Source organism: Anser brachyrhynchus (assembly GCF_964034855.1).
Source record: "Anser brachyrhynchus genome assembly, chromosome: 12".
NCBI classification, from domain to species: domain Eukaryota; kingdom Metazoa; phylum Chordata; class Aves; order Anseriformes; family Anatidae; genus Anser; species Anser brachyrhynchus.
This window is the reverse complement of record NC_137707.1, coordinates 598,559-623,183: the sequence shown is the minus strand read 5'-3', so window position 1 is coordinate 623,183 and position 24,625 is coordinate 598,559. Positions and strand designations below refer to the sequence as shown.

General features: G+C 45.7%; 1 protein-coding gene across 13 annotated transcripts in view; it reads left to right on the top strand.

Annotated features, from left to right (window-relative positions):
• The window catches only part of ZFHX3 (zinc finger homeobox 3), a 618,952-nt gene that overhangs the window by 507,468 nt on the left and 86,859 nt on the right, over nt 1–24,625 (top strand). For all 13 annotated transcript variants that reach the window (XM_080552446.1, XM_080552438.1, XM_080552447.1 and 10 more), the window contains one exon: nt 3,125–3,621. In XM_080552446.1, coding sequence (XP_080408572.1) covers nt 3,125–3,621 — 497 coding nt within the window. The remainder of the gene's footprint in view (nt 1–3,124; nt 3,622–24,625) is intronic.

The window sequence follows — 24,625 nt, the reverse complement described above, 5'->3', positions numbered from 1 at the left end:
GTGTTTGGTGGGTGGCTTTGTGAGGCTGTCTGCTCAGCAGCTAGTGCTCTCAGAGGCAGAGACTGAGTTGGTGTCTTACATGTTGTGTTGCCCTGAGAAGAAAAGGTAAGCGTGTTTTGAGAGTTGTGATGAATTTGGTAGAAGGGGGGGATGTTCCTCTGCTGAAGAAACTGAACTGAAATGTTCCTCTGATGCCAGCATGATATACAAGATTTGAGGCTTGACCGGATGAGAGTCATTAATCTGAAGAATGGCTATAGAGAGAGAGTATTTCTCTCATCAAATGACAAAAGCACTTTGAAATAAATTACCAAACGTGTTTTTCCTGACAACAAGCATTCATCATGTTTGTCTTGGCACTGTGGGGAGCACACCCTATCCCCACACAATTTAGCCCAAGAGTTAGAATGGGGTGGGGGTAGGTTCCAGTTAAGTTCTTCCACCATGCCGCTTACATTGCACAAGACTGGTGGCAGCCGCTGCAGCACTGTTGTATTTCAGCTTTCATCACAGAGTCCCTGACGACACTTAGGGCATAGCAGCTGAAAGCTGAGATGACTTTTGTTTCTACATTCCTCTGCTATTGCTGAGGATTTTTCATAGTGCCTACAGAAAGTATGTGAAAAGAAATCTGCCACTTTACCTGCTTCCCTCTGAGCTAATTTCTTTGTGCTGCACTCTGCCCTCTCTACCCTTGTCCATCCATTGATGCTATTATTACTGATGTGCTACGTTACTGGTTCGTTGGTCTCATGCATGTTCTCCTTTCCTTCAGCTATTCATAGTACTGCTTATTATTAGTCCAGAAGGACGTGAAAGTCGTATGAGAGAACAACAACACAAGATACTAAAAAAATGAAAACGGAGGAACTCCAGTGACTATAAATTAATTATCTTAATTTTTTCTTTGGTGTCCCAGCTTGCATCTTTGGGAGGTCAAGGACATAATCTTTTCCAGTATATTTTCAATAGCACTGAGTTGCCGACAGATGTAACTGACAGCCATTTGTGATGTAGCGCTTATAGTAGTAGCATGTAAAGTTAGGGAGTCATCTGTGGGTGGTTTCTTGGAATGCACCCCTTTTGTAGCTCGTAGAGCCTCCTTGCTGAAGTACAGGGAGGTTGGCATGAGAGAATTTGAGAGTATTTTAACTGAAGTCTCTTAAAGTGCAAGACAAGGCCTTGAATGTATACGAGCTTGCCTGAAAAGTGATTTGTGAATAGTACACTTGATGGTTACAGTTCTCAAGCTGAAGATCACGGAGGGAGGCCCTTCCCCATGTCAATAAGCACTTGACATAAGCTCAGCTCATTTAACTCATACACATACTATGGACTTGGTTAGAAGTGAAGCAGATTTTTTCCATTTTTACACTTCAGTCCAAAACTGGGTTTGAGTAGAATATTAATAAATCAGAAGATACTGCTTTCATGTTTTTACTGCATGATGTGTTTAGAGTAGACTGATTCAAAGAGAAGATTTCAGGATATATCTTAAGAGGAATGCTTAGGAAAATTACCATGATTCGGAGTTGTGGACTATGGAAGGCAAGTGGTCTGTTCCCTCCTCTTTGTGTGTTTGGTGAGCAGGTATGCAGGAGTAGCTATGTGCAGGGTGTAATTCTGCTGTGGCAGGCAGGGATAGAGTCGACTGAGAAAAAGGATCGTGACTGCTTTGACCGAAGGGCAGGTTTCTGGCACTGGGGCTTGTTCCACATGAATGGGACTTTTTTTCTCCAACCAGTTCTTCCCTGTGTGAGCACAAGGTACCCTCTAACAAACTCAGCAGTCCAGTTGTCTTGTAAGCTCTAGTTCTTCCTGCTTAGGACTGCAATGAACATCATGGCATTGTATTTCTGCAGGAGAGATAGTAGCACATACGCTGCCTAAAGCTGCAGTCTGCACCAGCTGTGGTTACGTGCTTTCAGAAAGGTTAGTATGGAGTTAGGGTATCTGCCTGAACTTGGAGTGTTCTCCCAGTATTAGCTCTTTCTCAGCAAACAGACTGAAACATAGGAAACTTTTTGATTGGCTGAGTAACTGTTGACCTGAAGGTTCCTTTGATAAAACAAGACTTTTATGCCAAGCTATGACATAAGATCAAGGTAAAATACCAAAAGGCTGCAAGAGGAGAGCACAAGTATCTTCGCTTATGGAAAAAGAGAGCAAGGTGGAGCAAAGGCCCTAAGAAAAGGCTGGTGGTTGGTCTCTGTGCTTTGACATAAAAAGTTAACGTTAGAAAAAAGTCTCTGTCCATATCTTCAAAGTAATCTGATGTAAATCAGAGCTTGCTGTACTCGTTTACTGTAACTGAACAGAGTTCAGCTCTTGGTTTGAAGAGTAGATCTATGACACTTAAAGACAGCAAGCATCCTGCTGGCTTTCCTTGACATGTTCTTGCACTCACGTTATTAATAATGGTTGTCTTTTTCTCGGGCGTACAAAGCATCTATCAACATTGGTTTTAGAAGACTGTCTTCCATTTTTGAACTGTTGGACGAGAGAACAGATCTAATGCTGCAGGAGTGGCACCTTTCAGACTGGTTTTGTATGTGCAATATTCTGCACGTTGCCCGTTCCTGACTGCAGTGTGGTGACTTATCTATATAATACTCATATTGCTTGAATTTGTGGCCAAGATCACATTGAGATAGTGCTTAGGTACTGCGTGAGGTAACATTTCTTGCTTCTCCAGGTAGGCAAGGAAAAAAAAAAACAGGAAAACCCATTATCCTGTTCTTGATATGGCCACAGGGACTTGCAGTGCAATACTAAGGAATTTGTCCTCCTCAGAAACTGTCAGAAGTAGGTTTTTTTCATGTCACCTTTCATGGGCAGAGGGTTGGATGCTTATCTTTCAGAGCTTGGCATTTACAAGGTAGGTAGCAAGGGCTACTGCAGTCCTTTCCCAGCCTTACATGCTGGCTGCTACTGCTTTTTTTTCTCGTCAGATGTGGTACTGGCCAGCAGAAGAGGAATAAGGGACAGCTGTGCTTGGCTTTTGCTGTGGATTTGGTGGATGCAAGAATTGCACTGAGAACAGATTTCCGTTCTATGCTTCTCTTCTGGCAACTAAAGAATTTAGATTTTCTGACCTCTTTTTTCCCCTTTTTCCTTCGTGCAGTGGGTGGAGAGATCCCCCTGGACATGCGGTTAGGCGGTGGACAGCTGGTGTCTGAGGAGCTAATGAACTTGGGTGAGAGTTTCACGCAAACAAATGACCCATCGCTGAAGCTCTTCCAGTGTGCTGTGTGCAACAAGTTCACTACGGATAATTTGGACATGCTGGGCCTCCACATGAACGTGGAGCGTAGCCTCCCTGAAGACGAGTGGAAGGCAGTGATGGGAGACTCATACCAGTGCAAGTTGTGCCGCTACAACACGCAGCTCAAGGCAAACTTCCAGCTCCACTGTAAGACGGACAAGCATGTGCAGAAATACCAGCTGGTAGCACATATCAAGGAGGGTGGGAAGGCCAACGAGTGGAGGCTGAAGTGTGTGGCCATTGGGAATCCAGTACATCTGAAATGCAATGCTTGCGACTACTACACCAACAGTCTAGAGAAGCTGCGTCTTCACACGGTGAACTCGAGGCATGAGGCCAGCCTGAAGCTCTATAAGGTAAGGGTTGGCTTTGCTTCATCTTTCGTTGCCCAAGTGCTGGAACAAAGGAAAATCTACTTTGATCTGCAGTGGGTTGCGATCCTTTGGAGACAAGCTGCTCAGATCTCTCCAGTGGGACCCAGTCTCACTTGCATGGTACAGCTCTTCAGCTTGCGTTCTCGTAGCAGCTGCAGGTTTTAAAGCCTTAGGCCATTTCAAGGCACTTTAATATGGGGGCTTGTAGGTCTTATAAGTATTGTGTATGGGTTAAACTTTTTCACACAAAGAATAACAATCACTGTTGAAAATATTGTGCAAGACAGTATTAGCCTCTGTTGGCTCTCTTCTGTAAGGTGGGTCATTAAGCTGTATAAGATTCTTCAGGAGAACTTGAAGGCTTTTGCTGTTCTCAGAGAAATGGGTTATTCTGGCGTTGAGAGGGCTGGGAGGAGGGAGCAGGGAGGGAAGGAAGAAGAGGGCTGCCATCACCGTGCTTTAATGCTCTGCGTATGTTAATGCTGGGATCTGTGAGCAAAGTGGAAGTGCTTGCAGCTTGCTTGAAGCTAGAAGAAGGTGGGCAGAGAAACCTGCGTATGCGCGCATGTATTGGCCATGCTTTGGCCAGAGTTAGGAGGCATTGCAGGGTTTCATACATGGTAATATTTGGCCTGTGACTGCTATCTTGTTTTCCTTCCTTAGTTGTTTGTTAGTTTGTTTGTTTTGGCCTCATTTTGTGTCTTTATCGCCATCTTTTTCCTGACCATCTTCTTTTTCCTGACTGACTTCTCTTGTTCACAGCCCCTCTCCCCTTGCTTGCTTGAACCCTCTGGGCTGTAACCCAAGAGGAGCTCCGGATGCAGTAAATAGTCCTTTCACTCGCGCAGCAGAATTGCTCCAGACGTTTCTATTGATTTTCACTGGACTTAAAGCTTCACCTTTTTCTCTAATCATCCCATAATGGCTTTAGTATGAACAATCAGGTACGAATTGCCATAAATCTAGGCAGCCGCATACCTTCCATTCACACATGCTATCCCACTCATTGCCTTCTTGTTTCTCTCAATTTTTTTATATTCTTTCTATCCTTATCCTTTTTTCCCCGCTTTTCCCCAAATTGAGTGAGATTTTCTTTATGTATGAAGGTACATATACAAGCAGATCATATTTTGTTCTTATTAATTGTTTCTCAGTTGTTTTTCTTTATGTAATGGGACTGTAAAACTTGACATCACACTGTACAGTATCCCACCCACATCATGGTGTGGGTGCATTAGATTTCAGTACTCCTGGATTTTTCCTGGGAATGCACAGTTCCAGCAAATTCAGAGGAAAGATGTGACCAGGAGCATTATAGAAGGTTTGTCTAGAAATGTGGCTGTTGGACTTGCCTGGAGAAGAAGAGCAGAAAACATTTCTAGTGAGTTAGTCATTGAGGCCAAGGTTTCTGTGACGATCACTCTTACCATCATCAGCTGAGAATCAACATAGTGCAGCAGAGTCTGGCTCTAAAAGTGATCACACCTACCTTTATGCCTCTGCTCTCAGGTAGGCAGGAGACCTGAGGAAATAAAATCAGCTTGGAAATTGGGGTCATGAGTATCCCACTGAGGCTTTAAAAAGCCAGCCGAGAAATCAAATCTTCTCTGTGATATTGAATTTGGGGTACAAAAGAGGTATTTGAAAGCTCTATTATGAGTTTTAACACTTAACATTGTTCTCTTAAAAATACTAAAAATTCTGGGTCTGGACCCCTTCATTTCTAGTGATTTCTACTGGGGAGCTGGGGAAGAAACAGTTGGGGCACTTCAATTGCAATTCAAAAAAAAAAAGTTTTTAAAAAAAAGTCAGATATTGGGGACCAGCCATAAATCTATGTAATAAAGATTCCTGAAATGCTTTCCTCAGGTGAAGAGGAATTGTCAGTTTTCAGGTTCATAAGAGGCCTGGGGAGGTCTCAGAGTTGCTACAGTACTGCTTTGCTTCTGACACAAAAGCAGTGAGACACTAGACCAAAAAAAACACATTTCAAAGAGGTGAAGTCTGTTGTGCAGTCCACATATTAGCTTTCTAGTGTGTCTGCATAAAGTCTGTGAAATGCACAGTATGGGATTTTCTTTGTTTTGATAAACCACAGACTATTTTATCATAAAGTGTAGCTCATGTTGCTCTGCGTGGCTGCTCACTTGCCTGCTGTGGTGGGGGACAGCAAAAGGTAGGATTCGCGGTGTCTCACACCAGCATTGCTGGAATCGGTGTTTGACTTTATGGAAAAACCCTTCTATGGATAAAGCGAGTTGTTTGCTGAGGCCTCAGTGCAATTCTTGCAGTCTTCAGAGTGATTGTAATGCTGTGTCTCTTTTGATAGCTGAAAAGATGCAGCGGGAGTGGGGGTAGTTCACAGAATGGTTTCTCTTCTCTCAGGCCTTGGTGTGGTCTGCAGTAAATTGAGATTGATTGGATGTTATTTTTCCTCTTGCTAATGTAATCCATTAGCCTGGCACATGCATAATCAGTTTAGAGCACAGTTAACTGGATGTAATCGAGTTCTTCCCTGCCTGCTGGAGAAAATCCTCTCCAGATGCTGCTGGGTGAGAGCGCGCACTAGGCTTATCACACACAATCCTCCTTATTCTGCTTTTTTTGCCATTTTCCTCTTAAATTACATGTTATTGGCTGCTTGCATTGCCCAAGAGCCTCTTCCGTTGGTGCTACATGTTGCCAGAAATGTGGTCTGGAGATGCTGTTAGCCCATAGTCTGGTGAACCTTTCAGTTTTCTCCTGCAATGCTTCCAGTGCCAGAGGAGGAGGGTTGGTCTTCTGCTGCCATCTTCGTCCTGCACATCGTAATAGCTTGCAACAGTCCTCCTCCCTGGTCAGCGATGAGGGGGCAGGGATGCAACTGTGGGGTCCATGCTTACAATGAGGAGCTGGAAGGATCTGGTAATCCTTTATCCTCTTGTTCCCCTAAATCCTGGGGCTAAATAGGAAATTCTGTTGTTTAACTGGCATTTACCTGGGGAAGTACCGTATTTGTGCCTCTGAACATGATTTTTTATCTCCTTTGTGTGGTTTGTATTTTTTATTTTCTCGGAGAAACTACCAGGAAAGCAGGAGCACCACGGTAAACGTGAGTTTAAATTTCTAAGATGTCAAGATGTGGTTGTTGTGCTGGTTTGAGGTAGATGACAGATTTGAAGGCCCTTCATGCCCTAGCTAGGACAGCCAGATGAGTATCGTATGAGACTGGGGTTGAGTTGTGTCAGCGGTTGTAAGCAGAGAGGTGGGGATTGTGCAAACTCTTTACAAGCGCAGGGGTTCCGTAGCAGAAGCTAAGCCTTGTCTCCTCGTCAGCACAAAAGACTAGGGCAGACTCGGAGCACAGCAGCATGCCCCACATCTGGGAGAGGTCAGGCACGAGTTCCCAACATCTATTGCACAGGTGGAATTTCCAGGAGGGATTAATCTGCTAGAGCAAGAGCCAAGTTTGGATGTTTCCTACAACTTCCTGAGAATCTCTAGTTCAAAACCTGTAACTCAATCACAAGCTTAAACAAAGAACTACTGAAGAAACGCATTGCTGGCCAGACTGCCGAATGAGTGCACTCGATGAGTTCGTTTAGTGTTTTCATTTTTCTGTCTTTCCAAGTGCAAAGTAACTTTCTTAGGGACTGTGGGGTCTGAAGGAGAGGGTTTGGGCTATATGTTACCCTACCTAGAGCTCCTTGTTAAGTAGGAGAGGCAGAGCATATAGGAGAAAGCCTCCTTACTATCAGTACTCGAGATACCAGCAATAATGAAACTTTCTGGCTCTGTGCTGCCCTGGAAAGAAAGAGAGATGCCCAGTGAACCTCGTGAGAACACAAGGTGCAGCTACAGACCCGGCCGAAGATGGCGGGAGTTGCCTTCCTCTGCAGCTCCTGCTGTGCGTCTCCTCCTGCCTCTCCCGCGGGCACCGCAGGAGCCTTCGCACCTTCTGCGAGCAGAGGCTGAACAGGAGCGGCTGCAGCAAGATGCTGAGCTGGTGGCATTGGGGAGGCAAGCTTTTACGGTTCCAGCTAAGCTCAATATATGAGGCAGACCAAAAGCAAAAGTTTATGTTCTGTGTGGTGTAAATTAAAGAGCTATGGTGGGACTGTTCGTCTTAAATGAAGGTACTGATTAAATAGGCACTCGAGAAAGCTGGTGGAGAGGAAGATAATTCTGAGGACACTCCAGTGTGAGAGTGCGGAGCACGTAAGTGTGACAGGGGTTAGGGTGACAGTGTGCATTAACTTACTTGACTCTAGTAAGCAAAACTCCAAAAAGGTTTAATTCTCAAGCTATAAGTGGAATATTGTGTAAGATGCAGTTACTGAATAACAGTGATGTGATAGTGCATTCAAATTCAGTGTCCTTACATAGTAAAAAACAAAAAGACCATCTACTGTAACCATATCAAGCTTTGAAGTAAAAACTACATGAAAATGGGTGAGCTAATGCTAAGGAGAAATTAAAAGGGTGCAGTGTGCGTAGATCACGGAGGATTTACTTAAATCCACATTAGGTGTTTGGATTAAATATGTACTACCCATGAGAAAAACTTGAAAATAGGAAGAAAAAAAAAGGGGGGGGGAAAAAAAACACAGGAGAAGTCCCCAAACTCTGACATGATTAAATAGGAAAGGAGGGGATGTGTAGAAAAGGAGGAGGACAACCACAGTACAGGGTGGGGAAGGAATGATTTTTTTCCCATGTTTCACAGAGAAGAATTCAAGGATGCCTCTTTATGTAGGATAAATCTGAGCAGTGGTCTCGGGTGGAGGTGCCAGTGCAGGAGCAAGTCAGTGGGGTTAGCAGGGCTCTTCACTGAAGAGTTCTGCAGGAACCTGCATGCAAAATACAGGCTTGTGGCAGCAATGTGTGCCAGAAACTGCAAAGCACTGAGTAGACAAGTGGATAAAAAGTGTAATAAAAGCCTTAGTAGGCATATGTATTAGAAAGGGAAGAGACAGGCTTTTGGAAGAGGAAGTTTTCTCAGTTATTTGAAAGAGTCAGACAGCCCACAGACGGGGTTGGTGTGGCTCGTGCAGGCCAGGGGGGTTTCCAGAGCGTTTGCCAAGGTTCTCATTTAATAGCTCTTAAACAAAGATGCAGGTATTGTCACTAGGAGAAGAGACCCATGAATGGATAGCTAGATAAGGATATGAAACAAAAGGGAAAATAGAAACTTACTTTCACCATGGAGAAGAAAGGCTAGAAAGACGTGTGGTTTTTGTTTGTAAGTGATCTAGAAATGGTGGAAAAAGCAAGCTTTAAAATCTGCTATAAGTTTAAGAAGAAGGAAAAAGGAAAGGAAAAAAATCCTTGATTTTCCTGATCACTGAATATCATTTTTCCTGAGATGAGCTAAATTGAACATTTCAAAAAAACAAAACAAAACAAAAAAAAAACTAGAAAGAGTCCAGAGAAAGCAGCAGAGATAATACCTGGACAGAATGACTTCTGTGAAGGCAATAAATAGACTTTGGGATTAGCTTGATGCACAAATCCAGAATGGAGCAGAGGAGGTGAATAGGCAGCAGTTGCTCACCTTACTGTCCTAGCACAAAAGTAAGGAACATCTGGTATGATTAGCAACAGGTTTAAAATGGGGGCGGGGGGGCTTTTTTGTGCATCACTTCATTTACATGTGAACTTCATTGCCATGGGATATTGCAGAGAGCAGACGTTCAGGTAGATTGAAAAAGGAACTGGACAGATAACACGAGGAGTTGGTACATTGGTGCTCATTAAATGGTAATTAAGATGCAAACTCTGGCTCAGTGAATTCTCAAATAGCTGGTAGCTGAAACTTTGATTATGCACTGGGAAAGAATTGCTTTATATCCGCCCTTTTTCCTTTTACAAATTCCACTGCTAGTGGCTGCTCTTTGAATGGATTTTGGATGGATCAATCCTTGATATCACCCATTATGGCTGCTGTTTTGTTGTTATCAATACTCCTGTCTACCAGCATCCACATCGTGACAGCTTGCTGCTTGCCCCTGACTTTCTATTTTGTTAATACTGTTTGTCATCTTTGGAGGTTTGTTTGTTTGTTTTTCTTTACATAAGAAATGCTTTAGGTATCAGAAAATGCTAGTTAATTAAAATCTGGTTGCCTTTCCTTTTGGAATTAATGCGAGTTAAGCGAGCCAATGTTCTGCAGTATAGTAAAGCTGAGAGTCATCTCATCTCACCATTTGGCCGACAGTAGATGTTTCCTGTAGGGCATCAGTGTATAAAAGCTCTACATTTTATCAGGTAGGGAGTTTTATAAAGAATTATCACAGGTTTTCGAGTTTTAACAAGAGAAAAAATCAGAAAATTAATGGCATCAACAAGAAGTGAATAAAAGGAGTACTTGGCTTTTGGCTAAATGATAGGAGAGACTGAAGCGGAAAGTAGTTTGTGTTTCTCCTCCTTTTTTTTCTCATGCATTTTAATCAGCCTACCAGAAGTTTGGAAAACTCTCTACATAGTCCCATCCTTCTACACCTGCTGGCAGAGATCTCTTGTCACACAGAGTACATAAAACTTTAATCCATGGCTGTTGCCATCAAGTGGTGGCTTTGCTTTCAGACCCTGGAACCAGACCAGGCTTCAGCCTCACGTAGGGGTCCTGCAGGAGAGCTCTTCTCAGCATTGCCGGAGCTGTGTGTAGTTCGCATGATTCAGCTTTGAAATACTGAAATGATTTAACGTAGGCAAAAGGAAACGTGTTTGGGTTTTGATTTTTATCAGAAACTTCCTTCAGTCTCTGCATTTTAAGGTTCTTAGGGTAAAGCTGCCCACAAAGAGTCTCTCGTGCGTGTTACAGAGGATTTAGAGATGTATTAACCTTTGATTTACTCACTGTCTGACTTCTGTGTGTTTTGGGTTCATTTTTGCAAGTTTATCTTTTGAACTACAGATGCAGCATCACAGCTCTGAATTACACTCATGAGTAACGTGGATTTTGCCAGAAGCCTGTTTAAATTACAAATTATAAGGGACTTTTAACTGATTTCCTGCAAGGTCTAACTTAAAATTCCAATGGTAGCTTCACAAGTGAATATCCATTTAAAAGTCTCCCCACAAAGTTGTTTTTAAAGCTGGTCTCTGAAACCTTTAATTCAAATCTGCCATCCTCTAGTCTGGGATAAACTCACGATGAAAGATAAGCTTGTGAATCGAAACAGTTCTGAGGGCTGCAGCGTGTTTAAATCTGGAATGGACTTTGAGCCTTGCTGAGCTCGTAGCCTGAGAAACTTTCTGAGCTGCACCCCGGTCTGCACAGACGGTGGATCTCAGACCGAGAGGGGCTCTGGAGCTGGGCCAGCCTGGCCGAGCTGCTGGAGGTCAGCCCGAGGGTTGGTCACCCCGCGCGGGGTGGGCGGCTGAGCCAGAGCGCGCGTCTCGGCAGGCTCTGCCTGGTGGCTGCCTCCCCGTTCGCTGAGATGCGAACCGTAGCTGGCTTCTGCGCGGAACTGGCAGCTCTTCACAGTACAGGAACTTACAGGAGGAATGAGCCCCTGTGATCCAGTTCTGTTTCAATATCCTACTGGGATTGCCAAGTATTTTAATACAAAAAACAGTCGGGTCCATTTAACCCTTTCAGTAGCCTCCCTCATGGGATTGCGGTTTTTCTGAAATCTAATTGAAATCTGAATTATTGAAAATACAAAGCACTGCCTGCTGAATGCTTTGTTTGTGGACTTCAGACACTTCAGTTCTTCTTTCAGCAGTTTTCCAGTAAGTACTCTGCCATGTGCCTACCAAAGAAATCAGCCTATAACAGAAACAAATGAGAGAGATACTGCAACTGGAACAGGAGCCAGGAGCAGGTGCTTGGTGTAGCAGGTGTTAGGAGTTAACCGAGACAGGTATCCAAAAGCTCACTGTGAAACAAGATTTAGAATTCAAAACATTTGTGAAAATGGATTAAAAAAAAAAAAAAGCCAGAGACCACCTTGACAAGCTGTTATCATAATCTGTGTAAATTTGAGATATTTTTTATGGCTTTGTAGCAGTTGCTTGTGAACAACTACAGATAGCTGAACTTGGTTCCTCTCTGGCTCTCTGTGACTGGGGGGGGGGGTTGGTGGGACGAGTCAGAGTGCTGGGCAGTAAGATCGGTCTTGCGAAGTTGTCCTGGACCTCAGCTCTCATCTCACTAGATGTCACAATTTTGATGAGGCAGAAATGTGCATCTTGCATGACCTTTTCCCATGCATGATGCCAGCTTTATCTGCATTTTTTTTTTTATCCCAGTAGCTGTGGAGCACATGAATGGATATTTAAATTTTGCACACCCCAGGCAGGAATTTCTCCCCTTTTGGATGGTGCTTGTCAGTACAGATTTTCAGATAGTGGGAGGATGGAGGATAAGGTGGTTATGGCCATTGCTCTGATTTGTTGACAGCTCTAGGAGATCTTGTGGTGGTGTAAGCTGTCGAGGAGCCTGCTGTCCCTCCGGTACTGTTGTGGGAGGTTGCATCTCTGCAGAGGAGAGCGTGGAGGGTGAATGTGTATTCAGAGATCCTGGTCTGGATCCAAAAGACCTGCTTTTTTTTTTTTTTTTCTCCAGGCAATTAGCCACTGTGAGTACAGATTGATGCAGAAATGTCTGCTTACTCTCCTGCCTGCACATTTAGCACTGTGAAGAGGAGTTTCAGTCAGAACAGCTGGGCTGAGATCGGTCTGAGATGGGTGATAAGCCTGTTTGTCAGGGGCCTCAGCCTGTTCCTGCATACACCTGATGCACGTAGTCAAAGACAAGCAGATAGGACTGGAACAGCCTGGGTGTGATGGTGCTGGAGCGAGTGGGTAGAGGAGCTGGGCAAGTGTTTTGCACAAGGCTGCGGCTGGCACGTGGCGTTGTGTGGCAGGGCTGTAAGCTCTCGCTTGCCAGCGTCTGCTGAAGACCTGCATTCAAGTGGTTACCCGTTTCCCCTGCCAGGCAGTCCCGTGCCCCCGTCGGGGCAGCTGTGTTTCTGCTGTGGGTGGTGTGCGCTGGAGACCAGGAAATGCTTTTAATTCCTTTTCCCACTTCAGGGGTAGAGGGGCATCAGGCTTTCAGTGCAGCGGGTAACAGACCTTGCCAGGTAACTAAGTGCAGCTGCAGGCTTTTTGATGACATGCTTTGTTAAATAATGGATGTCCGCTTGTTAATGTCCATCTCGAGCAATGGGTTGATTGGCAAGCTGGGAAGGACCTAGCGAGTGCTTTCCCCAGCCGGTTCAACGTGATGTGGACTGGAGTCATGAATTCTGTTAGGCTGTATTAGCGCTACCAGGTTACAAGGTGCTTTGTCTTCTGCTCTCCTAGATAACTGAGCTATTTTTGAATAAACTTTTCTAACAGCTAAACTTCCAAAAATTACTGTGCAAGCGATATGGGAGGTTCTAGACTTGCTATCTCCAGGAAATTGATTAGATTACAATAAATAATGTATGCATAATGCATAACTTAATACCGTAGTGTTTTTTTCTCGTACTTGCCAGTCCTTAAAGACTCTGGTTTTGCACTGTATTATGTGCAATCAAGTTCTGCAATTCAAATTAGGCAATAAGTTACACTTGTGCAACAGGTTCTTTGAAAGTTGTGCCTTCGGGTACAGTTGGACAAGCTCTGGTAAACCTTATTGCAGCTGTTTGAAGATACCTGTCTCCAGGTTACATTGCCTCCCTGCCAAAGACTGCTCCCCACGCTGCAGGGCTGCGGGGCAGAGCGCGAGCCTGTCGCTGCTGGAGCGTGCGGCTGCGTGGGCCCTGCTTTGCCCGAGGCACTGCCGCCTGAATGGTGCTGGCAGCACCTGGGGAGATGGCAGCAGCATTTAGCGAGTGTTTCTCTAAAACCTCACTTACATCGGTTTGTTCCTTGCCGAGTTTGTTCTTCCGCCGAGTTCGCAGGTCCCTCTGCCTGGACAGAGTAAGCCGGTGTGGTGGCTCATGGCAAGGAGCGGACTCCCGCTCGCACGGCTCTGGGAGGGACTTGACGTGTCTGTGCAGAGTAAAGATAATAAGCAGGCATTGGAGTCAGTTGATTTTTTACAGAGTGCTGTATCATTGTTCTCTAAAACTGCCTTCCCTCAACTGTATTTTGAATCCTTCCTATCACCACAAGCCGCAAGGAATTAACAGTCTGGATGTTATGGTACAACTTGGTAAAACTGATGTGATCAACTTGCAGTAAAAATACTTGTTTCAGTACTAGTTTGATTTATGTCGGAGTTGTCTTACACCTCAACTGCTATACTGCTTTTGTCCTGACAGCAAAAATATATTTTTTTCTTCTGGTTCTGCATTTAAAACGGGGACGTGGATTTCTAAGGAGGTACTTGTATTTGGCCATTGAATCATCAGTGAAGTGCAGTTAATCCAGGATCCTGTTGCCTCATTGCTCTAAACATCAGAATTTTTCTGTGCTGCAGAACAGGTTGCAATGGCTTGATGCAGTTGCTGTCTTGTCACACAGCTTTTTGTGGGCCTGACTTGACTCCCCTATTGTCAGCTTGGGGTCTTTCAAGCTGGAGTTGTGGGGAGAGTGGAGAGCTGATGCAAGAGGCAGAAGCCAAGATGCTCTATCTGATTTGAGAGAATGCAAAAAATTTGCATTTTATCCATTTATTTCATCCCTTCTGCGGGGCCGCGCATGGTTACAGAATTTGCAAGTATTGATGGACGTGATTTGTTTGGATTTCAGCACCTTTGTTTGGTGGTTATGATTCTCTGACCCGCTGTCACTTATTTCCCTTCAGCTGCCTAATGGTCTCTAGACTTTATTTCTACCTCTTTTTCTGTACGTGCATTGCAGTCCTGTCTCACCCGCTCCTCCTGTGCTTGGAGAACGATAGTTACAAAGAAAATCACCTGGGGAAGTTTCAGGCAGCAGTAACAAAGCCTATTTCCACAGAGGGGAGGCTAATTACACAGCTAATTAATCCAACAGATGTCACTTTAAATGCCTGTTTCTTTGTGATTCTGTTGCACACATCATGCTGGTTAAACAGACTTCATGGACCCTGTTCAAAATGCCTGCACAGGCTGTTGGAGACTGCCGTTTTAGAACCCGGTGTGTGGTGTTAGTTCCCCGAGGTTTGTATCGAGAAACTAGTCCTGGAGAGTTCAGTCTAGACTTCACTCAAAACAGACTGCACTCAGAGTGAAATGCCGTTTCGTGCTTAGGTTTGTTTTGAAAAATCTGAAATAGCAGTTGCAAGTATTGAAGTGATTGTTTACATTCCTGCTCTAAATGTATGGAAGAGAGGTGGAGACATCAGGGAGGAGAGACCCCTGCCTGGTGTACCAGGAGTGCAGTTTGACTGGAGGAAAACAGAATTTGGAAACCTGAGCCTCTCCTCGAGGTCAGCAGTTCAAATCCACTGCAGTCCTGTAGTGCCTGAAGCCGCTTGACTGTCTGGTGTGAAATGTGGTCTGTCTGGTCCTGCAGCCAGCAGCTCCTGTGCCGTCAGGAGGGTTCCCTTACTCTGTCTCCCTGGGGGAAGAATAAACGAACATTGCTCCAACATCCAGAGCCAAGTATCTTCTCGTAAGGGCAGCGAACGTGTACAGGGGTTGTGCACCAAGAGAAGGGAACAGTTTGTTATCCTCCTGTGGAGCTGAAGGTCAGTTGTCACCGAGTGACAGCTCTTGTCACCTCTTCTGACACTCCCTCAGTTTGGTCTCCTGCTGCGTTCGATCACCAAGCTGGAGAATTCAGGGATGCTTGTAGCAACGTGGTGCTGTTGGCACTGGTGATGCCCGGGTGTTCTCTGTGCTTCGTGCTCTTCTGAAGGCTGGTAACGTTAAGGCAAGTTGTGAATGCTCAAGCAGGATATCTAACTGTCAACCCTAGGTAAACTATGTTGTTAAATACTGCCATAGTGTATCTGAACGTCCCAATTTGAGATTGTGATCCTTAAATGTCCCATTTTCTGGGTGTATGCTCTCCTAATTTGGCATTTTCTTCCACTTTTAAGAAGTGGGCAGCCTCCAGCTCTGCTAGTGTAGTGAGAACATACCTTCTGGGGACAAAAGACTTGTGCAGAACTGTCTGCAGTGCTGGACAAAGGCCAACAGCACTGCACTCAAAGGGTGGCTGCTGGAATCAGAATATGCACACACTGCTTTGAATATAACAAGTGACACAGTCTTAAAGACGCTGGATAGAGCCGTGTCGTATGAAAGGAGAGAGACGTTCGAGGGGGAAGAGCATCTTTCTCGGGGTCTTAACATTATCGGTAAATCACAGTTGGCGTACTTGGTTCAGCGTAATGGATGTGTTCTCATTTCCCACAGCTGATGAGGATTATATCAGCTTGGTTTAACAGTCTCATTTTCTGCTCCCAATGCACACTTGTTTTAATGCGTTTCAGTTAATGAGGTAGAAGAGAGAATGAGGTGTTACTGTTTATGTACAGACAGCAAGTCTGTGCAGAGGACTCTGGAGTCCGTGCAGTCCCTTTCCATTGCTCTCAAAGGGACAGCATTAGCTGGCATTTATAGAAAATTTATTGGCTGCGGTTTGCTCAGGTAAGTTTTTTCCTGCTAGAGTATATTTCTCTCTTGTGCCTTCCTTGTGCGTTATTACAGGCTACAAGTTGTGTCACCAGCAGCCTGACTGTGGGCAAGGGATGTGAGCGAGTCAAGGTGGCCAGAAGTTTTGTCTCACAAAACAGCACAACAGGCAGGCTGTGGGCAAAGCTGCTAAGGCCCACCTGGGGTAAAAAGTTCACCTGTGCCCTAAACTAATTTATGGCTGGGGCAATTCATTCCTCCATTGTTTTGCTGCGGTGGTGTTTGCAGGTCTCGGTCGGGGTCAGGGCCACTCTGTGCCAGGCACTGTGTCAGCAGAGCTCCGTGAGTCCCTGCCCGGGTGGCTCGTGGTGCCGGGCACTGTCCGCCCCCGGGGCGCTGTGCCGCGCCTCGGTCACGTGCGGCGGCAGGAGGAGCGCCGGGGCGCCGGGCTGCGCCTCGTGTGCCCGAGCGAAAGGGCTGCTGCGTTCGTGGAAAAACAGGTTGTCCTTGCCACGAAGGCAAATATTTGCTGTGGCCGGGATGGAGCTGCGTTTCCCAGAGCAGCATCCTGCCTTCCCCAGCCCTGCGCCCTCTCGCTGCTGGTGAGGAGTGCCTATAAATAGTTAAAGCCGTTATCTAATGCCTGGCCGGGCGCCAGCTGCTGGCATCGCTTGGCTGACAGCGCGCCTGAAAGGCCTGCACATTGTACCGCCTTTGAAGGTAAAGCTGCTGTTGGTTTAAGCGGGAATTAAACAATTACCGCGTCTTAGTTCTCCCCACCTTCGGTGGATTGGCTCTATAAATTGTCAGCCTGTTGACGTTTTAATGTGAATTATGTCATATGGTATCCCCTTTGATTTCAACATGCCTCAGTTTGTAAATACACGAGCCTCTCAAAGGATTGTGGTTAGCATACACGCAGGAGGCCTCGGGGTTTTTGGTGGGGAAGGAGCACAATGCTCGTCTCTCGCAGCCAGCGTGCTGGCACCGCGTCTGGATCTCGAGGTGCGCGTGGCAGCGGCCGCCCCGGGGCCCGGCAGGGCGCCCCGTGGTGCTGCGCATGTGGGCAGCCTCCACGGCCCCAGCCGGGCTCACGCGGCGGCGGTGCTGGGCCTGCTGCCCTCCTCGGGCTGGGGAGCCTCCTTCCCCGTCCCTGCGAGGGGCGGCAGGCTTCTCTGCGCCTGCTGCTGGAGTCGTGCCGGTGTCCGAGGGCCGGCTGCAGGCAGCCAGCGCCTTGCCGGTGCCGTGCTCAGCCTCGGCACCAGACGGTCCTCGTGTCCCGGTGCCGGGGACTGCTGCCGGGGTGTGGATCGGCTCCTCCATCAGGAGCAGGAAGGCGATGGCTGGTCAGGGAGCAGCTGGGCAGTCACACGGAAAACTTCGTGGGAGGTGGGTTTTGCTCGGCAGGGAGCAGTGCGGGGCTGGAAGGAAGGCAGAGGCAGGAAGGGCTCGTGTGGGTGAGGCTGGTGTGAGGAGGCTGCGGCGAGGTTCCCCAGCTGCCCCTGGGTCACACTTCAGTCAGGCAGGTCTGTCCCTTGCCTGGTATCCTGCTGGGTCTCCTTGCAGCCTTGTCCCCCTCTGCCTGTCGTCACCTTCCCCGGCAGGTGCTGCAGAGAAGCTCCTGATTTAGCAGGTCATGACTTCTTGGTCAGCTCTCCTTTCTTTTTTGAAACTGGCTCAAAGTAGTTGTTTTTTCCTGCGTGTGCCAGGGGAAGGAGGATCCCTAGACAGGGTGCGCAGAGGAGTGAAGAGGAGGGAGCTCTCATGGAGTGACCGACAGCTCCCCGCACTCACGTGTGACTTGCTGCCTCCGGCAAAAAGCCTAAGGGTGCCCCAACGCAAGAACTGCCGATGCAAGCTGTGATGCCTGCAGCGTTTGTGGAAATGGTTCACAGCTCCAGGGGTGTTGCATACAGTCATGCCACGCTGGGATGGTGTCTGTACTTGCACGGGTGGTCGCAGAGCGTGGTACCTGTTGGTGAGCCTGGGGTCAGTGCCCAGAGGAGGAAGCATGAAGAAAGATGGTACTCTTGAGCATTTCTGGCTGTTGGCCACCAGCTGCATTCCTTGAAATTAAGCAGACGCTGATGCATGTGCACTGCTGCAAGTCCTCTGGGGGAGATCAGGTGTCCCAGAGCCAGTTGCTGAGCTTGCACTGACCATAGGTGGGAGAGAGTAAAGGCTTTGGAGTCCTCCAGGCGGTGTTTCTCAAGTCACAGGGTCTGTGTTACGGACAGCTTCTGTCTGCCTGTGTGTGTTTCCTGTTGTCCCACAGGGTGGGAACCCTGCTTTTATTGTTTTCATACCTACTCACAAAACTATTTTTATTGTTGATTTTTGACTCACCTGGATTTTCTGGTGTATCCACTGTATTGCCCAGAAAGACCTATTAAAATGGCTGTCTCTGGGCTGGGCAAGTAGATCAGCCAAGCTGTGAAAGCAGCATACTAACCTCTTAATGGAACGTACCAGCCTTGAGTAAGTATCTTTGCAAAAAAGTTAATCCCACGTGGTACTAGAAATGAGAATTGGGCTACTGAAGTAAATGAAGTTACACTTGCAATTTATTAAATAGGATTTTAGAAGTCTGCCATCTCTTTGCGCTTCTGCTCTGCTGTGAGTGGACACTGTTCCTCCAAAAGGTTTTGCTGCTTCCATTTTATTTCTGAATTGCAGTAGTCAGTAAGTACTCTTGGTGCTGCTCAGTGCTGCCTTCCTAGTGTTTATCATTTACCCTGGGTGTGTCTTCACAGACTACACATTGTGCATTGCAGATCCAGAATTCTTAAAACCAACAAATAGTGCACCTCGCTTTTCCCGGGAGCTTCTTTACCTGTATACAGTAAATACAAGTGGATGCAGATACACTTGAACAAAGAGAGCACCAAAGAGCAGAGGCATTTGTCATCTCAGGTTTTATTCTTCAGTGTTCTTCCACAAGCTCCATATTTTCCATTTTTGTAGTCTCTCTTGAAGGGAATTGCTGGAACTAATATTCAGAGCAATTTTCACCTCAGGTAGATCCTTCTGTAGAAGTATACGACAATGGAATTAAGTTTTAGACATGTAGGAAATTTTACGCAGAAATCAGTGTTACAGTTGCACCAAAAAAAAAAGCACTATATAAACTCAGGAAGCTAGAGGTTCAGTCTTTGTGGAAATCTAAATATGTTCAGGCACAGAAATCCCTCCTCATTTTTTGTCATGCCCAACACTGTGTGAGCTGTAGGATAGATAACAAAGCAATGGTCATTTTTCCAGAGCTGAAATTCTTTAAGACTCTGATTTCTGTGTGTGCTCCTGTGGGGTGGAGTTTCTTTGTTTTAAAAAATAAAAATAAAAAATGGAGGGACCATTACAGTCTGTGGAGTGAAGCTGTGGTATCTTACCTTGTATTTTCTGAATGAAGTCTCAAATTTCTGTTCTCAGTTCTAAAATCTCACATTAAAAAGCCCTAGGTAAAGGAGAACTTGGTGTATCCTTTTGTTTGATGAGTTAACTACTGACCTTGTTCAAAATGCATGCACCATTTCATGTCTGCGCTTATTTAGCTTCAGGTTATGAGCACTGAATTTTGCTTTGGCTTTTCCTAAAGATAAAAGAAACCTTTACTATGGGAAGTTTCTTGTACAGATGCTTGCCAACTATGATCATATTGTTGTTTAATTTCTCTTGAACGAGGTAAAAAGATTGAACTGAAATCTCACCGTAAGGCTTACTTGGCTCTGTCCTATACTGAGAGCATAAAACTAGGAATGATGCACAAACGTGTGTCGTTCATTCAACCTGAGACCCAAGTTTGCTGAGTATTGGAGTCCACCACTCCCTTGGGCTGCGCTAGGCTTGAAGCCTTGCCTGTGTGTTTCTCAATTGTCTCAGCAATTCACTAGCGCAGGATGCACGTCTAAGGTTTAAACACATCATATGCCTGTAATGTTTTAATGGCAGATAAGCCCTTACCTTTATGCTGGCAAAGCTTTTGCTGGGAGCTTTTGTAGTGTTTTGTCATGCTATCATGAAACTGATAAAGAAAAACAATGGGGTAAGGAAAAGAGCATCACATGGGGCATTTCTAACAATCTGAAGGAAACTTTGGGTTGTTTTATATTCATCCTCAAGACTGGAGCATATTGAGCAGTTTAAACTGAATTTGCAGCCAGCAACCTTTTTTCAGAGCTGCACAAAGCCTTTTCATCCTTTGGACAAAGTCTGAGCTGGTGTTCCGGGGTCTGCAGCTCATGTGGGTGTGAGGAAGAGCAAGAAGCTCAAACGGGCTGCTCCGATCAGGAGCCCTCACTCCCAGTTCCCGCTCTCCTCACATGCTTCAGCTGCTTTTCTTGGGCTTAAACCGTTTAGAAATGAAGACTGACAGCAAGGAAAGGGGCAGCAGGTATCTTAGGCTCTCTCTTATTTCAGGTTCAGTTTCCTGTTTGTGTGGGCTAAGAGGTTGCGCCAGCACTGTCTGTTGGAAACCCACAGGCTGCTCCCTAGCTCTGTACAGTCACACTCGCTGTTAGTTTTGTGGCAGTGAAATGCAGGTTGTTTAGTTTCTGCCCTTCTGTTAAGGATGGTGTCTCGTCTGGGTGTTGGCTCATGATGAAGGGATTAAAAAAAAAAAACAAAAAAAAAAACAACAAAAAAAAAAACACCTACTGCTGGTGCAAAATGCTGACCTTTTCCACTGAGGAGCTTGGAAAAGTCTGCAGCAAGGATGCGAGGCTGTGCAGCCCCAGCCTCCCAGGGCATCTTAGGCTGGGTTTTCACTTATTGTACCAGTGTCAGTTGGGGGTTATGGAAAAAACATTACCCCTACTTCTGGCACTTATGCAAGCTGAGAGCCTGTTGTAGGTGAAGCTAGAGCAGCAAAACTTAACCCACTTTTGGATTACGAACTGCCTGAAGGACATGTATGTTATACACGAGCCAAACAGTGCTGCTGCTGTGAATTGTTATGGGCCATTGATGCGTCCTTTCTGGCGGAAACCAGGCCTGAGAATGTGTGCTGGTAACCATTGTTTGCTGCAGGTATTCCAGGTAAATACGGGACAGGCTGCAGTTGGAAGGCTTCTCACCAACAGTACTTGGTTTGGTGGCTTTCCTTGCAGAGTGTTTGCTCAGCGGTATGGAGCATGGAACAATTGCCTGAATTTATATACACGCTTCTTGATACGCATTAGTGTCCATTCAGTTCATGGAACTACTCACAGCCATCTTAAACATAGAAAATTATACTTCAGGTTGCCTTAATTCATCCCTTTGTGTGCAGGCATTATGATAGTTTTTAATTATAAGTATTTCCATACATATTTTTCCAGTAGGATTCTTGCCTCATTCTGTGAATGAGTAATTATTCCATTTCTTTTTATCTTCCTCTTTCATTACATTGCCCCAGGCTTTGTCTAATACAATCCAAAGCTTTCACTGAATGAAGAATTATTTATTTTCTCATGGGCATTTCTGTGGTGTTCTGTGTTCTGTTTGTATGTTTCACAGACACTTAATGAACTTACCTTCCCAGTGCTCGTCTGAAATCAGATGGTGCTCCTATCCTTGTGTTTTGGGTATACTGAAGCACAAGAACTGCATCAAAGGTGGTAATTTTAGATGCCCAGCTTGGTGCCCAGCCCTGTGGCCTATACCTCTGAAGAGGGGCTGCTCTACTGGGGGGGCTTCACTGGTTTTATCTTGCTCTGCCAGTTTTCATTTCACCTTCAAGGCCCAGCTCTCATCTGTTAGAATTATTATATATTTCCTCTTTCCACTTCCGTTCTGTCACTCATTTAGTGCACCTTCCTTTGGGCAATATGGGAGGAGTCCCAAAAATGCAAACAGTGCATTGTATTTGTCCAGGATTCTTGAGTATCCTGAGTCGATCCTGTAAGCCCAGCAGAGGCATTGAATAAAGGGAAGATGGGTGCTGTGTGGGATGCTGGAGAAGGGAGCAGAGCAAAGGTTGGTGATGATCACAGAATCATAGAATGGCTTGGGTTGGAAGGGACCTTAAAGACCATCTAACTCCAACCCCCTGCCATAGGCAGGGATGCCACCCGCTAGATCACATTGGCCAAGGCCCCGTCCAACCTGGCCTTGAACACCTCCAGGGATGGGGCATCCACAGCCTCTCTGGGCAACCTGTTCCAGTGCCTCACTACCTTACAGTGAAGAATTTCGTCCTAATGTCTAATCTAAATGTCTTGTTTTAGTTTAAGACCATTCCCACTTGTCCTATCGTTATCTATCTGAGTAAAGAGTCCTTCTCCATCCTTTTTATAAGACCCCTTTAAGTACTGAAAGGCCACGATGATTCTGATGACTTGGAGGACGCACTACAGCAGATGGAGTTCTGGAAGGGCCGATGGCTTTGTGTCTAGGGGTACGCACTGCTGTGTTGCAGGGGTGCTGTGACGAGGCAAGAGGACAGAGTTCAGGCTTTCATTGGCCAAGGTTGCACAAAGTTCTCCTGTTGACTGGAAATAGTGAAAAGCGTTTCTCTGTGAGGACTGGTGACGAAGGATGAGCTTGGTCTGTTGTTCCTAAATGCATTCTTGTTGGCCTGTGTGAAGGGAGGTTGTGTCATCCATCTCTTTGATATTGATATTCTTCGATTTATGGAGAGGATTAAAAAATTGTCTTGTGTATTGTTGTTATTGTATGGTTATCTGTTGGGATTCAATGTGGTACATTGCTGTAGGAAGTTATAAAGAAGCTATATGAAAACAAGGAAATCTTCAGTCTATCATAACGCTTGTAACTTCTCTAGAGATAGATGAAACAATAAATACTGGGCGAGGGAAGTTAATCTGTGTCTGTAGTATTTTATTAAATAACGTGAACTCAGTGTGGTTTTCTGTGGCTGGTTCAATTTCCCATATGGTTTTTGGAGCATTATTACAATGGTCCCTTGCTGTGCGCATGTCCGCAGGAGCGCTGCCAGTATCGCCCTCCTGTGCAGCGTGGTTCTGCAGAAGGACGCGGCTGCCGTCACGCTCCGCGGACGGGCTGCGCAATTTTCAGTGGCCATCCCTGGGTGGCTGGGGCTGCACCCGAAAGGACTGGTGAGGACTTCCTGGGGGAGCATCCCACGTCTTGTCCCTCCTTCCGCATGCCGAGGCCTGGGGTCCTCAATGAAACGGGAGCAAATTGTCATCGGGGCCACATCCCCCTGTGGCATGAGTCTCCTTGTGGCGCTCCCCAGCGCGTTGCCGGTGCCTCAGCTTTGGGCTGGCTGTGGTGAGGAGCACACAGGGTGCGAACGGTCCTCAGCCTTGTCCTGCAGGTGACAACCAAGTTGACAAAAATGTACAGGATTCTCGAAAGCCTTGGAATGGTGGATAATGGCTTTGAAGAAAGGAGTGCTCTCCGAGCTGTGCAGTTGACAGGGGCCTTTCCCTGCAGGGTAGAGCATCTCTTTCTGGGGGGCACCAGGGAGCTTTTCTTTTAACAGAAAGAGCAATGAGGGCTGAAAGCGAAGAGGAAGAATACTGTACCTGCTGCTGGAGGGGTCTGAGAAGTAAAATCAATCATGGGAGCTGAAACTTGTTTTCAAGAATAGCATGCGGGCTCTTATTTGTTCTGGAATGCCTTTTCGTAACTAATTATTATATCTTCAAAGTAAAGAATTAATCAACTATGACAATGTATCTGACTTCTGAGTTTACTATTTTTAGTGAAAAATCAAGTATACCTGAAGCAAATGGCATCAAAGCAATATCCATGTCCCCCCAGCAGCAGTTCTTGGCTTAGCAAGAAACTTGAAGTTTCAAGTGATGTTAAAGCACAAGTTCCACTGTTGAAATAACATTATTTCAGTTAAGTGGTGGTTTCTTCCCCAAAAGACTTAATAGAGGGGAAAATACTGTTTTAGTTTTATCTTCTCAAAACAGTCTCCACACAGAGAGGGTTTCAGATACTTGTTTTTATCTCTGAGCCAGCCCTGTCGGCACAACACCAAGCGCGTGGTAGTTGCCGTGCCTTTGCAGTGCATGGGGTCTCCTCGGAGGTCCCTCACAGGGTAACACATGGATCATTCCTATCACTGTTGGAGGAAATAATACAGCACCTGTACAGATAGTCCCAGTCTTTTTCTGTGTTACAGAAAGCCTTTTTCAATCACTCAACAGCCATATAATTACAATATGGACAACAGATTTTTTTCCTGCTGACTTTTCAGATTTCCTTCCAGCCCTTTTGATTTATAATTTGCTTTTTATCCGATGCTTTTCCATATTCACAGGCTGCTCCAGTTCACCTGACTGTTCACAACTTAACAACTTGGGCTGATCTCATTATTTTCAAGTATACGTACAAAATATGTTAAAGAAAAACTGTCAGTAATGGGATATTTGAGCCTGCTTTTGGTTACTGTCTTGTCTTCACATTCAACTGTTCTTTTGCTGTTTCTTTTCCAAACATTGGAAGAGGGAAGGTTTCCTGAATTTCCTCAGCTCTTGGCTGTCCCCTGGACTGAGAAAAGCCCTGACCAGAAGATTGACCTACTGCTTAGT